Genomic DNA, 15,183 nt, shown 5'->3' on the forward strand with positions numbered 1-15,183 from the left:
AGCCTACCTGGTTAAATAAAGGTGTTCTCAACTGGCCTACCTGGTTAAATAAAGGTGTTCTCAACTAGCCTACCTGATTAAATAAAGGTGTTCTCAACTAGCCTACCTGGTTAAATAAAGGTGAAATAAAGATCTAAGACTACACTGAGACCGAAGGGTCTTTAAATGAAAGATCCAAGCTGTAGTTTAAGTTTCTGTTATTGTCACCGTTTCCCTTCACTTGTGTCTTTCAGATCAAGGTCCTGTTGGAACTATGTAACAGCACAAAATACATGTGTTTAACAGGTGCGTTGTTGTTGAAATAGCTCTTCTAATATCTAGGGTACACAGACAGGTAACAGACAGGTAACAGACAGGTAACAGACAGGTAACAGACAGGTAACACACAGGTAACACACAGGTAAGACAGGTAACACACAGGTAACAGACAGGTAACACACAGGTAACACACAGGTAACAGACAGGTAACAGACAGGTAACACACAGGTAACAGACAGGTAACACACAGGTAACACACAGGTAACACACAGGTAACAGACAGGTAACAGACAGGTAACAGACAGGTAACACACAGGTAACAGACAGGTAACACACAGGTAACAGACAGGTAACAGACAGGTAACACACAGGTAACAGACAGGTAACAGACAGGTAACAGACAGGTAACACACAGGTAACAGACAGGTAACAGACAGGTAACAGACAGGTAACACACAGGTAACAGACAGGTAACAGACAGGTAACAGACAGGTAACACACAGGTAACAGACAGGTAACACACAGGTAACAGACAGGTAACAGACAGGTAACACACAGGTAACAGACAGGTAACAGACAGGTAACAGACAGGTAAGAGACAGGTAAGAAAAACACATTTGTTTTTTTGAAAACTACAATTATTAAAATAAAAAACATTAGCAACAGCCTTAATACAGACAGTACCTCATTGAAACGCTGTATGTTGCCTATTGCACAATGACATGGACATGAATACAAAAAGGTCCTAACCATTCGTTCCATCCTACATTACAGGCTCACCAGGACCTCCAGGTAAAACAATCAAGAACACTTTGCATCAATCAAAGCATGACAAAAGGGAAAAGGGTGGATACCTAGTCAGTTGTCCAACTGAAAGCCTTCAACTGAAATGTGTCTTCTGCATTTAACCCAACCCCCCTCTGAATCAGAGGGGGAGGGGGGGCTGCCTTAATCGACATCTACGTCTTCGGCGCCCCGGGAACAGTGGGTTAACTGCCTTGTTCAGGGCCCGGGGAACAGTGGGTTAACTGCCTTGTTCAGGGCCCGGGGAACAGTGGGTTAACTGCCTTGTTCAGGGCCCGGGGAACAGTGGGTTAACTGCCTTGTTCAGGGCCCGGGGAACAGTGGGTTGACTGCCTTGTTCAGGGCCCGGGGAACAATGGGTTAACTGCCTTGTTCAGGGCCCGGGGAACAGTGGGTTAACTGCCTTGTTCAGGGCCCGGGGAACAGTGGGATAACTGCCTTGTTCAGGGCCCGGGGAACAGTGGGTTAACTGCCTTGTTCAGGGCCCGGGGAACAGTGGGTTAACTGCCTTGTTCAGGGCCCGGGGAACAGTGGGTTGACTGCCTTGTTCAGGGCCCGGGGAACAATGGGTTAACTGCCTTGTTCAGGGCCCGGGGAACAATGGGTTAACTGCCTTGCTCAGGGGGCAGAACGATAGATTTTGTACCAACCTTTCAGTTACTGGCCGAATGTTCTAAAAAAAAATATTTTTTTAATGCATCTAGTCATACATGTAGTTATCGATGATCATACAGGATGGTATCTGTTCAAGGCACTCCGGGTGTGGATGGGAAGCCAGGAGTCAATGCTACGGAAGGCATATCAGGACCACCTGGACCTGCAGGGAGACGAGGGAAAAAAGGTCAGACACTGTTGGTGGTCTGTGATTTATTTTTTTTTGGTCCATGCACAAGTGTTCTATTATACATGTGCAGACCAGTGGAGGCTGGTGTCACCTTAAATTGGAGGACTTGTAATTAATTATATTCCAGCCATGACAATGATTCCATCTTCCAATTCAAAGTGACACCAGCCTCCACTGGTACAGACCTAACGAAACTAAATAATTTAAAGTAATCAGTAAAAAAAAAAAAAAAATCCATCCATAACTATCATGATGACACCTTGCCTGTCCAGGTCTCCCTGGAGAGAGAGGGGAGCCTGGGGTGAAAGGAGACGTGGGAGACCCTGGACCTCCAGGACTGAAGGACGAGACCTCCAATGACATCTTCATAGAGGGTAAAAGTAGTTCATCTTACTAGCTCACCCTACTAGTTCATCTTACTCGCTCACCCTACTAGTTCATCTTACTAGCTCGCCCTACTAGCTCATCTTACTAGCTCACCTTACTAGCTCACCTTGCTAGCTCATCTTACTAGCTCATCTTACTAGCTCACCTTACTAGCTCATCTTGCTAGCTCACCTTGCTAGCTCACCTTAAAAGCTCACCCTACTAGTTCATCTTACTCGCTCACCCTACTAGTTCATCTTACTAGCTCGCCCTACTAGCTCATCTTACTAGCTCACCTTACTAGCTCATCTTACTAGCTCACCTTACTAGCTCACCTTGCTAGCTCATCTTGCTAGCTCACCTTGCTAGCTCACCTTACTAGCTCACCTTACTAGCTCACCCTACTAGTTCATCTTACTAGCTCAGCCTACTAGTTCATCTTACTAGCTCAGCCTACTAGTTCATCTTACTAGCTCACCCTACTAGTTGATCTTACTAGATCAACCTGCTAGTTCATCTTACTAGCTCACATGACTAGATCAACCTGCTAGTTCATATTACTAACTCACCCTACTAGATCACCCTACTAGTTCATCTTACTATATCACCCTACTAGTTCATCTTACTAGCTCACCCTGCTAGTTCATCTTACTAGCTCACCCTGCTAGTTCATCTTACTAGATCACCCTACTAGTTCATCTTACGAGCTCACCCTGCTAGTTTATCTTACTAGCACACCCTGCTAGTTCATCTTACTAGCTCACCCTGATAGTTCATCTTACTAGCTCACCCTACTAGTTCATCTTACTAGCTCACCCTACTAGTTCATCTTACTAGCTCACCCTGCTAGTTCATCTTACTAGCTCACCCTGCTAGTTCATCTTACTAGATCACCCTGCTAGTTCATCTTACTAGCTCACCCTGCTAGTTCATCTTACTAGATCACCCTGCTAGTTCATCTTACTAGCTCACCCTGCTAGTTCGTCTTACTAGCTCACCCTACTAGTTCGTCTTACTAGCTCACCCTACTAGTTCATCTTACTAGCTCACCCTACTAGTTCATCTTACTAGCTCACCCTACTATTTCATCTTACTAGCTCACTCTGCTAGTTCATCTTACTAGCTCACCCTACTATTTCATCTTACTAGCTCACCCTGCTAGTTCATCTTACTAGCTCACCCTGCTAGTTCATCTTACTAGCTCACCCTGCTAGTTCATCTTACTAGCTCACCCTGCTAGTTCATCTTACTAGCTCACCCTGCTAGTTCATCTTACTAGCTCACCCTACTAGTTCATCTTACTAGCTCACCCTACTAGTTCATCTTACTAGCTCACCCTACTATTTCATCTTACTAGCTCACCCTGCTAGTTCATCTTACTAGCTCACCCTGCTAGTTCATCTTACTAGCTCACCCTGCTAGTTCATCTTACTAGCTCACCCTGCTAGTTCATCTTACTAGCTCACCCTGCTAGTTCATCTTACTAGCTCACCCTACTAGTTCATCTTACGAGCTCACCCTGCTAGTTCATCTTACTAGCACACCCTGCTAGTTCATCTTACTAGCTCACCCTGATAGTTCATCTTACTAGCTCACCCTACTAGTTCATCTTACTAGCTCACCCTACTAGTTCATCTTACTAGCTCACCCTGCTAGTTCATCTTACTAGCTCACCCTGCTAGTTCATCTTACTAGATCACCCTGCTAGTTCATCTTACTAGCTCACCCTGCTAGTTCATCTTACTAGCTCACCCTGCTAGTTCGTCTTACTAGCTCACCCTGCTAGTTCGTCTTACTAGCTCACCCTACTAGTTCATCTTACTAGCTCACCCTACTAGTTCATCTTACTAGCTCACCCTACTATTTCATCTTACTAGCTCACCCTGCTAGTTCATCTTACTAGCTCACCCTGCTAGTTCATCTTACTAGCTCACCCTGCTAGTTCATCTTACTAGCTCACCCTGCTAGTTCATCTTACTAGCTCACCCTGCTAGTTCATCTTACTAGCTCACCCTACTAGTTCATCTTACTAGCTCACCCTACTAGTTCATCTTACGAGCTCACCCTGCTAGTTCATCTTACTAGCTCACCCTGCTAGTTCATCTTACTAGCTCACCCTGCTAGTTCATCTTACTAGCTCACCCTGCTAGTTCATCTTACTAGCTCACCCTACTAGTTCATCTTACTAGCTCACCCTGCTAGTTCATCTTACTAGCTCACCCTGCTAGTTCATCTTACTAGATCACCCTGCTAGTTCATCTTACTAGCTCACCCTGCTAGTTCATCTTACTAGATCACCCTGCTAGTTCATCTTACTAGCTCACCCTGCTAGTTCATCTTACTAGATCACCCTACTAGTTCATCTTACTAGATCACCCTGCAAGTTCATCTTACTAGCTCACCCTGCAAGTTCATCTTACTAGCTCACCCTGCTAGTTCATCTTACTAGATCACCCTACTAGTTCATCTTACTAGCTCACCCTGCTAGTTCATCTCACTAGCTCACCCTGCTAGTTTATCTTACTAGATCACCTTACTAGATCACCCTACTAGTTTATCTTACTAGATCACCTTACTAGATCACCCTACTAGTTCACCTTACTAGATCACTCTACTAGCTCACCCTACTAGTTAATCTTACTAGCTCACCCTGCTAGTTCATCTTACTAGATCACCCTGCTAGTTCATCTTACTAGCTCACCCTGCTAGTTCATCTTACTAGCTCACCCTGCTAGTTCATCTTACTAGCTCACCCTGCTAGTTCATCTTACTAGCTCACCCTGCTAGTTCATATTACTAGCTCACCCTACTAGTTCATCTTACTAGCTCACCCTGCTAGTTCATCTTACTAGCTCACCCTGCTAGTTCATCTTACTAGCTCACCCTACTAGTTCATCTTACTAGCTCACCCTGCTAGTTCATCTTACTAGCTCACCCTGCTAGTTCATCTTACTAGATCACCCTACTAGTTCATCTTACTAGATCAGCCTACTAGTTCATCTTACTAGCTCACCCTGCTAGTTCATCTTACTAGCTCACCCTACTAGTTCATCTTACTAGCTCACCCTGCTAGTTCATCTTACTAGATCACCCTACTAGTTCATCTTACTAGCTCACCCTGCTAGTTCATCTTACTAGCTCACCCTACTAGTTTACCTTACTAGATCACCCTACTAGTTCACCTTACTAGATCACTCTACTAGCTCACCCTACTAGTTCATCTTACTAGCTCACCCTGCTAGTTCATCTTACTAGATCACCCTGCTAGTTCATCTTACTAGCTCACCCTGCTAGTTCATCTTACTAGCTCACCCTGCTAGTTCATCTTACTAGCTCACCCTGCTAGTTCATCTTACTAGCTCACCCTGCTAGTTCATCTTACTAGCTCACCCTGCTAGTTCATCTTACTAGATCACCCTGCTAGTTCATCTTACTAGCTCACCCTGCTAGTTCATCTTACTAGATCACCCTGCTAGTTCATCTTACTAGCTCACCCTGCTAGTTCGTCTTACTAGCTCACCCTACTAGTTCGTCTTACTAGCTCACCCTACTAGTTCATCTTACTAGCTCACCCTACTATTTCATCTTACTAGCTCACCCTGCTAGTTCATCTTACTAGCTCACCCTGCTAGTTCATCTTACTAGCTCACCCTGCTAGTTCATCTTACTAGCTCACCCTACTAGTTCATCTTACTAGCTCACCCTACTAGTTCATCTTACGAGCTCACCCTGCTAGTTCATCTTACTAGCTCACCCTGCTAGTTCATCTTACTAGATCACCCTGCTAGTTCATCTTACTAGCTCACCCTGCTAGTTCATCTTACTAGCTCACCCTGCTAGTTCATCTTACTAGCTCACCCTGCTAGTTCATCTTACTAGCTCACCCTGCTAGTTCATCTTACTAGCTCACCCTGCTAGTTCATCTTACTAGCTCACCCTACTAGTTCATCTTACTAGCTCACCCTACTAGTTCATCTTACTAGCTCACCCTGCTAGTTCATCTTACTAGCTCACCCTGCTAGTTCATCTTACTAGCTCACCCTACTAGTTCATCTTACTAGCTCACCCTGCCAGTTCATCTTACTAGCTCACCCTGCTAGTTCATCTTACTAGCTCACCCTACTAGTTCATCTTACGAGCTCACCCTGCTAGTTCATCTTACTAGCTCACCCTGCTAGTTCATCTTACTAGATCACCCTGCTAGTTCATCTTACTAGCTCACCCTGCTAGTTCATCTTACTAGATCACCCTGCTAGTTCATCTTACTAGCTCACCCTGCTAGTTCATCTTACTAGCTCACCCTGCTAGTTCATCTTACTAGCTCACCCTGCTAGTTCATCTTACTAGATCACCCTACTAGTTCATCTTACTAGATCAGCCTACTAGTTCATCTTACTAGCTCACCCTGCTAGTTCATCTTACTAGATCAGCCTACTAGTTCATCTTACTAGCTCACCCTGCTAGTTCATCTTACTAGTTCATCTTACTAGCTCACCCTGCTAGTTCATCTTACTAGCTCACCCTGCTAGTTCATCTTACTAGCTCACCCTACTAGTTTACCTTACTAGATCACCCTACTAGTTCAAATCAAAATCAAATCAAATCAAATCAAATTTTATTTGTCACATACACATGGTTAGCAGATGTTAAATGCGAGTGTAGCGAAATGCTTGTGCTTCTAGTTCCGACAATGCAGTGATAACCAACAAGTAATCTAACTAACAATTCCAAAACTACTGTCTTATACACAGTGTAAGGGGATAAGGAATATGTACATAAGGATATATGAATGAGTGATGGTACAGAGCAGCATACAGTAGATGGTATCGAGTACAGTATATACATATGAGATGAGTGTGTAGACAAAGTAAACAAAGTGGCATAGTTAAAGTGGCTAGTGATACATGTGTTACATAAGGATGCAGTCGATGATGTAGAGTACAGTATATACATATGCATATGAGATGAATAATGTAGGGTAAGTAACATTATATAAGGTAGCATTGTTTAAAGTGGCTAGTGATATATTTACATAATTCCCATCAATTCCCATTATTAAAATGGCTGGAGTTGGGTCAGTGTCAATGACAGTGTGTTGGCAGCAGCCACTCACACTGTTAGTGGTGGCTGTTTAACAGTCTGATGGCCTTGAGATAGAAGCTGTTTTTCAGTCTCTCGGTCCCAGCTTTGATGCACCTGTACTGACCTCGCCTTCTGGATGATAGCGGGGTGAACAGGCAGTGGTTCGGTGGTTGATGTCCTTGATGATCTTTATGGCCTTCCTGTAACAACGGGTGGTGTAGATGTCCTGGAGGGCAGGTAGTTTGCCCCCGGTGATGCGTTGTGCAGTCCTCACTACCCTCTGGAGAGCCTTACGGTTGAGGGCGGAGCAGTTGCCGTACCAGGCGGTGATACAGCCCGCCAGGATGCTCGATTGTGCATCTGTAGAAGTTTGTGAGTGCTTTTGGTGACAAGCCGAATTTCTTCAGCCTCCTGAGGTTGAATAGGCGCTGCTGCGCCTTCTTCACGACGCTGTCAGTGTGAGTGGACCAATTCAGTTTGTCTGTGATGTGTACGCCGAGGAACTTAAAACTAGCTACCCTCTCCACTACTGTTCCATCGATGTGGATAGGGGGTGTTCCCTCTGCTGTTTCCTGAAGTCCACAATCATCTCCTTAGTTTTGTTGACGTTGAGTGTGAGGTTATTTTCCTGACACCACACTCCGAGGGCCCTCACCTCCTCCCTGTAGGCCGTCTCGTCGTTGTTGGTAATCAAGCCTACCACTGTTGTGTCGTCCGCAAACTTGATGATTGAGTTGGAGGCGTGCGTGGCCACGCAGTCGTGGGTGAACAGGGAGTACAGGAGAGGGCTCAGAACGCACCCTTGTGGGGCCCCCGTGTTGAGGATCAGCGGGGAGGAGATGTTGTTGCCTACCCTCACCACCTGGGGCGGCCCGTCAGGAAGTCCAGTACCCAGTTGCACAGGGCGGGGTCGAGACCCAGGGTCTCGAGCTTGATGACGAGCTTGGAGGGTACTATGGTGTTGAATGCCGAGCTGTAGTCGATGAACAGCATTCTCACATAGGTATTCCTCTTGTCCAGGTGGGTTAGGGCAGTGTGCAGTGTGGTTGAGATTGCATCGTCTGTGGACCTATTTGGGCGGTAAGCAAATTGGAGTGGGTCTAGGGTGTCAGGTAGGGTGGAGGTGATATGGTCCTTGACTAGTCTCTCAAAGCACTTCATGATGACGGAAGTGAGTGCTACGGGGCGGTAGTCGTTTAGCTCAGTTACCTTAGCTTTCTTGGGAACAGGAACAATGGTGGCCCTCTTGAAGCATGTGGGAACAGCAGACTGGTATAGGGATTGATTGAATATGTCCGTAAACACACCGGCCAGCTGGTCTGCGCATGCTCTGAGGCGCGGCTGGGGATGCCGTCTGGGCCTGCAGCCTTGCGAGGGTTAACACGTTTAAATGTCTTACTCACCTCGGCTGCAGTGAAGGAGAGACCGCATGTTTCCGTTGCAGGCCGTGTCAGTGGCACTGTATTGTCCTCAAAGCGGGCAAAAAAGTTATTTAGTCTGCCTGGGAGCAAGACATCCTGGTCCGTGACTGGGCTGGATTTCATCTTGTAGTCCGTGATTGACTGTAGACCCTGCCACATGCCTCTTGTGTCTGAGCCGTTGAATTGAGATTCCACTTTGTCTCTGTACTGACGCTTAGCTTGTTTAATAGCCTTGCGGAGGAATAGCTGCACTGTTTGTATTCAGTCATGTTGCCAGACACCTTGCCTGATTAAAAGCAGTGGTTCGCGCTTTCAGTTTCACGCGAATGCTGCCATCAATCCACGGTTTCTGGTTAGGGAATGTTTTTATCGTTGCTATGGGAACGACATCTTCGACGCACGTTCTAATGAACTCGCACACCGAATCAGCGTATCGTCAATATTCCCATCTGACGCAATACGAAACATGTCCCAGTCCACGTGATGGAAGCAGTCTTGGAGTGTAGAGTCAGCTTGGTCTGACCAGCGTTGGACAGACCTCAGCGTGGGAGCCTCTTGTTTTAATTTCTGCCTGTAGGCAGGGATCAGCAAAATGGAGTCGTGGTCAGCTTTTCCGAAAGGGGGCGGGGCAGGGCCTTATATGCGTCGCGGAAGTTAGAGTAACAATGATCCAAGGTTTTACCACCCCTGGTTGCGCAATCGATATGCTGATAAAATTTAGGGAGTCTTGTTTTCAGATTGGCTTTGTTAAAATCCCCAGCTACAATGAATGCAGCCTCCGGATAAATGGTTTCCAGTTTGCAAAGAGTTAAATAAAGTTCGTTCAGAGCCATCGATGTGTCTGCTTGGGGGGATATATACGGCTGTGATTATAATCGAAGAGAATTCTCTTGGAAGATAATGCGGTCTACATTTGATTGTGAGGAATTCTAAATCAGGTGAACAGAAGGATTTGAGTTCCTGTATGTTTCCTTCATCACACCATGTCCCGTTAGTCATGAGGCATACGCCCCGCCACTCTTCTTACCAGAGAGATGTTTGTTTCTGTCCGCGCGATGCGTGGAGAAACCCGTTGGCTGTACCGCCCTGGATAGCGTCTTCCCAGTAAGCCATGTTTCCGTAAAGCAAAGAACGTTACAGTCTCTGATGTCCCTCTGGAATGCCACCCTTGCTCGGATTTCATCAACCTTGTTGTCGAGAGACTGGACATTGGCAAGAAGAATACTGGGAAGTGGTGCGCGATGTGCCCTTTTTTCGGAGTCTGACCAGAACACCGCCGCGTTTCCCTCTTTTTCGTAGTCGTTTCCTTGGGTCGCTGCAAGCGATCCATTCCGTTGTCCTGTTTGTAAGGCAGAACACAGGATCCGCATCGCGGAAAACATATTCTTGGTCGTACTGATGGTGAGTTGACGCTGATCTTATATTCAGTAGTTCTTCTCGACTGTATGTAATGAAACCTAAGATGACCTGGGGTACTAATGTAAGAAATAACACGTAAAAAACAAAAAACTGCATAGTTTCCTAGGAACGCGAGCGAGGCGGCCATCTCAGTCGGCACCTTACTAGATCACTCTACTAGCTCACCCTACTAGTTCATCTTACTAGCTCACCCTGCTAGTTCATCTTACTAGATCACCCTGCTAGTTCATCTTACTAGCTCACCCTGCTAGTTCATCTTACTAGCTCACCATGCTACTTCATCTTACTAGCTCACCCTGCTAGTTCATCTTACTAGCTCACCCTGCTAGTTCATCTTACTAGCTCACCCTGCTAGTTCATCTTACTAGCTCACCCTGCTAGTTCATCTTACTAGCTCACCCTGCTAGTTCATCTTACTAGCTCACCCTGCTAGTTCATCTTACTAGCTCACCCTGCTAGTTCATCTTACTAGCTCACCCTGCTAGTTTATCTTACTAGCTCACCCTACTAGTTCATCTTACTAGCTCACCCTACTAGTTCACCCTGCTAGTTTATCTTACTAACTCATCCTCAACTACATTTGAGCTACTAAACACTGATTTTGCAGATACTTACAATTTATGTTTTACTTGCAATGATCATAATTGTATTAGATACTGTAAATGTTTTTCTGAGAAGCTTGTTCAGATCCTGTTTCTCTGGTTGTGTTCAAAGGGCCTCCGGGTCCAAGGGGCCCTCCTGGCCCTGCCGGTCCCCCTGGTCTACCTGGCCCCCCAGCGACCTTAGAGGACCCAGAACCCTCTAGAAATAGGACCATGAGAGCACAGTTGTTAGAGAACACCTGTTTCCATCAAGACAACATGTCTGACTCTCTGGGTGAGTATGCGGTTCAGAGATTCCACCAACAATGACATGCATTCATCCTCACTGTAAAACACTGTTCCATTTTTCTCTACACTCTTAGGTACAGAGAATGCAGCCACAAGCAGCGACACCTTAAATGTAACCAACGCAGAGACTGTTAATAGAACCATCAGGGCACAAGCCAACATGTCTTCGGGTGAGCATACTGTCCTGGCAGAGATTCCACCACCAACAACAAGAATCACCATGTATGAACATAAATTTATTGCTCAGTGTAAAAACAACAACACTGTTGCATCTCTCTCCCCTTAGAGTCAGTGAATATGGCTTCAAGTAATGACATGAATGTAACTGACACCGAGAACGAGGAATCAAATAACCGACAAATGACATACATCGAGATTGTGGAAGAAGGACCTTGGAACGCAAGTGAGATTGTGGAAGAAGGACCTTTGAACCCAACCGAGATTGTGGAAGAAGGACCTTTGAACCCAACCGAGATTGTGGAAGACGGACCTTTGAACCCAACCGAGATTGTGGAAGACGGACCTTTGAACCCAACCGAGATTGTGGAAGAAGGACCTTTGAACACAACCGAGATTGTGGAAGACGGACCTTTGAACCCAACCGAGATTGTGGAAGAAGGACCTTTGAACGCAACCGAGATTGTGGAAGAAGGACCTTTGAACGCAACCGAGATTGTGGAAGACGGACCTTTGAACCCAACCGAGATTGTGGAAGACGGACCTTTGAACGCAACTGACAGAGAGATTGTGGAAGAAGGACCTTTGAACCCAACTGACAGCGAGATTGTGGAAGAAGGACCTTTGAACACAACCAAGATTGTGGAAGACGGACCTTTGAACCCAACCGAGATTGTGGAAGACGGACATTTGAACGCAACTGACAGAGAGATTGTGGAAGACGGACCTTTGAACCCAACCGAGATTGTGGAAGACGGACATTTGAACGCAACTGACAGAGAGATTGTGGAAGAAGGACCTTTGAACCCAACTGACAGCGAGATTGTGGAAGAAGGACCTTTGAAAGCAACCGAGATTGTGGAAGAAGGACCTTTGAAAGCAACCGAGATTGTGGAAGAAGGACCTTTGAACGCAACTGACAGAGAGATTGTGGAAGAAGGACCTTTGAACCCAACCGAGATTGTGGAAGAAGGACCTTTGAACCCAACCGAGATTGTGGAAGACGGACATTTGAACGCAACTGACAGAGAGATTGTGGAAGACAGACCTTTGAGCCCAACCGAGATTGTGGAAGACGGACATTTGAACGCAACTGACAGAGAGATTGTGGAAGAAGGACCTTTGAACCCAACTGACAGCGAGATTGTGGAAGAAGGACCTTTGAAAGCAACCGAGATTGTGGAAGAAGGACCTTTGAAAGCAACCGAGATTGTGGAAGAAGGACCTTTGAAAGCAACCGAGATTGTGGAAGAAGGATCTTTGAAAGCAACCGAGATTGTGGAAGATGGACCTTTGAACACAACTGACAGAGAGATTGTGGAAGAAGGACCTTTGAACCCAACCGAGATTGTGGAAGAAGGACCTTTGAACGCAACTGACAGAGAGATTGTGGAAGAAGGACCTTTGAACCCAACCGAGATTGTGGAAGAAGGACCTTTGAACCCAACCGAGATTGTGGAAGACGGACCTTTGAACGCAACTGACAGCGAGATTGTGGAAGAAGGACCTTTGAACCCAACCGAGATTGTGGAAGAAGGACCTTTGAACCCAACCGAGATTGTGGAAGACGGACCTTTGAACGCAACTGACAGAGAGATTGTGGAAGAAGGACCTTTGAACCCAACCGAGATTGTGGAAGACGGACCTTTGAACGTAACTGACAGAGAGATTGTGGAAGACGGACCTTTGAACGTAACTGACAGCGAGATTGTGGAAGAAGGACCTTTGAACCCAACCGAGATTGTGGAAGATGGACCTTTGAACGCAACTGACAGCGAGATTGTGGAAGACGGACATTTGAACGTAACTCACACCGAGATTGTGAAAGAAGCAGCATTTAGGAAAACTGGTATGAAACTATTTAAATCTATAAAGGGGTTGAATTAGGATGGTGAAGGTATTAAAATTGTCTTCATAATTGATTGCATCTTCCCTATTCCCCCCAATGACACCTTGAATGTAACCGACATAGAGGATGCGAAAGAAGAACCTGTTTGGAAAGCTGGTATCAAAACTATTTGTTCATAGGCAACACTGGGGGTTCAATTGGGATGTTGAAGGTAGATTATTGTTCTTCATAATTGGTTGGATTTTGTCAACAGAAGGCCTTAAAGTCTTCACTGTTCCCTCAATGTAACCGCAGCATTTGAAGGTACAGCCTGGAAGCTTAGTTTGTACTACTGCACTATACCTTCAACCTTTACTCGTGAGCGCCCCCTAGTGGAAACTGTTGCTGAGTGATATTTCAAACATTGTCATTATTTTAATTTCCATGTTTCTCTTTCGTATCCATAGCATACATTATCAAAAGCATAACGTGCTTTCCAAACGTCACTAAAATGGAAACAACATTTGGAGTTTGGATGCAAGATGCAGCTGAACGATTGAACGATAACCACATTTGGATGGCTGGACACTTTTCAGGTACAGTGTTTTTGGTTTTGTCGTAAAGGAAATACCAGTAACATTGAGGAACCGTGTTTTAATAAAATAGGGAAAACTCAAGGCCAAAGAAATAAATCAGCTGGTACAATACATCACATAAGTTGCAACAATGAATCCATTTCCAGTAGAAAGATACTGTGTGTGCGCGATTTACATTTGGCTTTCAGGTCGAGTCTTGCAGGAGTACAAGAGCATTGCATCATTTCCTAACGGCAGGTCTATTGACATGAGGAAGTTCTACCAGGGTTGTGGCCACATCATCTACAATGGGTCTGTTTACTATCACAATGCAGGAACCTCGAAAGTTGTCAAGTAAGTGTTTCTTTACTGCAGTTGAAAGCAACACGTATATTATCAGGTAAAAAATATATATATTTTGTACATGATTCTAAGTGTTTTATCCATTCTCAATATTTTGCTTTTACAGGGATAACCTGAAGACCAGGAGATTACAGACACTGGCCATTGAGGATGCTCTTTACCACAATCGAACCTATCTCTTCCACAACTCCAAGACGTACTTTAAGTTTGCTGTGGACGAGAACGGACTGTGGCTCATATATGCTTCAGCTATCAGTGGAACCGTGATGGTGGCCAAGTTAAACCATAAGAGGTTTTCTGTGTCGTCTGTGGTTAGCACGTCCTATCCTGTACCGAACGCTGGGAATGCCTTTGTTGCATGCGGAGTTCTGTATCTGACTGACACCAAAGATACAAAAGTCACACATGCCTTTGACTTAATGAAAGAGAAACCTTTGAATGTAAGTTTGGATCTCAGATCAGCCAATGGTATAATGGCCATGTTGTCATATTATCCCGAAAATCAGCTTTTGTACATGTGGGACAACAGCTATGTGAAAATATGCCAGGCTTATTTTACTTTGGATCAAAAAAGTCTAGTCAAATGTTGTGGTCGTAAATAAATCTTATGATCGTAAACAAATCTTATGATCGTGGGAGACATTCTGCCTAGGAGAATACAGTCAGTCACAATGCAGAGAAGGTTCTATTAACAATCAGAGCACACACCCAGCAAGACAACACCCATCAAGCCTACACCCAACAAGCCAACACCCATCAAGCCAACACCCATCAAGCCAACGCCCATCAAGCCAACACCCAACAAGCCAACGCCCATCAAGCCTACACCCATCAAGCCAACGCCCATCAAGCCAACGCCCATCAAGCCAACACCCATCAAGCCCAACGCCCATCAAGCCAACGCCCAACAAGCCAACACCCATCAAGCCAACGCCCATCAAGCCAACGCCCATCAAGCCAACGCCCATCAAGCCAACGCCCAACAAGCCAACGCCCATCAAGCCAACGCCCATCAAGCCAACGCCCATCAAGCCAACGCCCATCAAGCCAACGCCCATCAAGCCAACGCCCATCAAGCCAACGCCCATCAAGCCAACGCCCATCAAGCCAACGCCCATCAAGCCAACGCCCATCAAGCCAACACCCATCAAGCCAA

At 45.7% G+C, this 15,183-nt stretch overlaps 1 protein-coding gene across 2 annotated transcripts; it reads left to right on the top strand.

Moving 5' to 3' along the window:
- The first annotated feature begins 238 nt into the window (after positions 1 to 238).
- LOC118375960 (uncharacterized) lies at positions 239 to 14,658 on the top strand. 2 transcript variants are annotated; one of them, XR_008121938.1, is made up of 10 exons: positions 239 to 285; positions 1,033 to 1,050; positions 1,814 to 1,903; positions 2,179 to 2,280; positions 10,909 to 11,070; positions 11,159 to 11,254; positions 11,371 to 13,110; positions 13,557 to 13,685; positions 13,923 to 14,018; positions 14,134 to 14,283. XR_008121938.1 is itself a non-coding variant. In XM_052510744.1 (10 exons), exons 1-10 carry the CDS (start codon positions 273 to 275, stop codon positions 14,627 to 14,629), a joined length of 2,991 nt encoding a protein of 996 aa, XP_052366704.1. In that variant the 5' UTR covers positions 239 to 272; the 3' UTR covers positions 14,630 to 14,658. The 2 variants fall into 2 exon arrangements, 1 of the variants encoding a protein (XP_052366704.1); XM_052510744.1 differs by having other exon boundaries at positions 13,874 to 14,018; positions 14,134 to 14,658.
- Positions 14,659 to 15,183: the final 525 nt, after the last annotated feature.

The sequence above is a fragment of the Oncorhynchus keta genome, unplaced genomic scaffold (assembly GCF_023373465.1).
Source record: "Oncorhynchus keta strain PuntledgeMale-10-30-2019 unplaced genomic scaffold, Oket_V2 Un_contig_6089_pilon_pilon, whole genome shotgun sequence".
Lineage (NCBI taxonomy): Eukaryota > Metazoa > Chordata > Actinopteri > Salmoniformes > Salmonidae > Oncorhynchus > Oncorhynchus keta.

Coding starts and splice junctions, on each gene's coding strand:
- LOC118375960 (XM_052510744.1), top strand. Junction 1,904..2,178: donor AGGGAGACGAGGGAAAAAAG/GTCAGACACTGT, acceptor TTGCCTGTCCAG/GTCTCCCTGGAGAGAGAGGG. Junction 13,111..13,556: donor AGCAGCATTTAGGAAAACTG/GTATGAAACTAT, acceptor TCGTATCCATAG/CATACATTATCAAAAGCATA.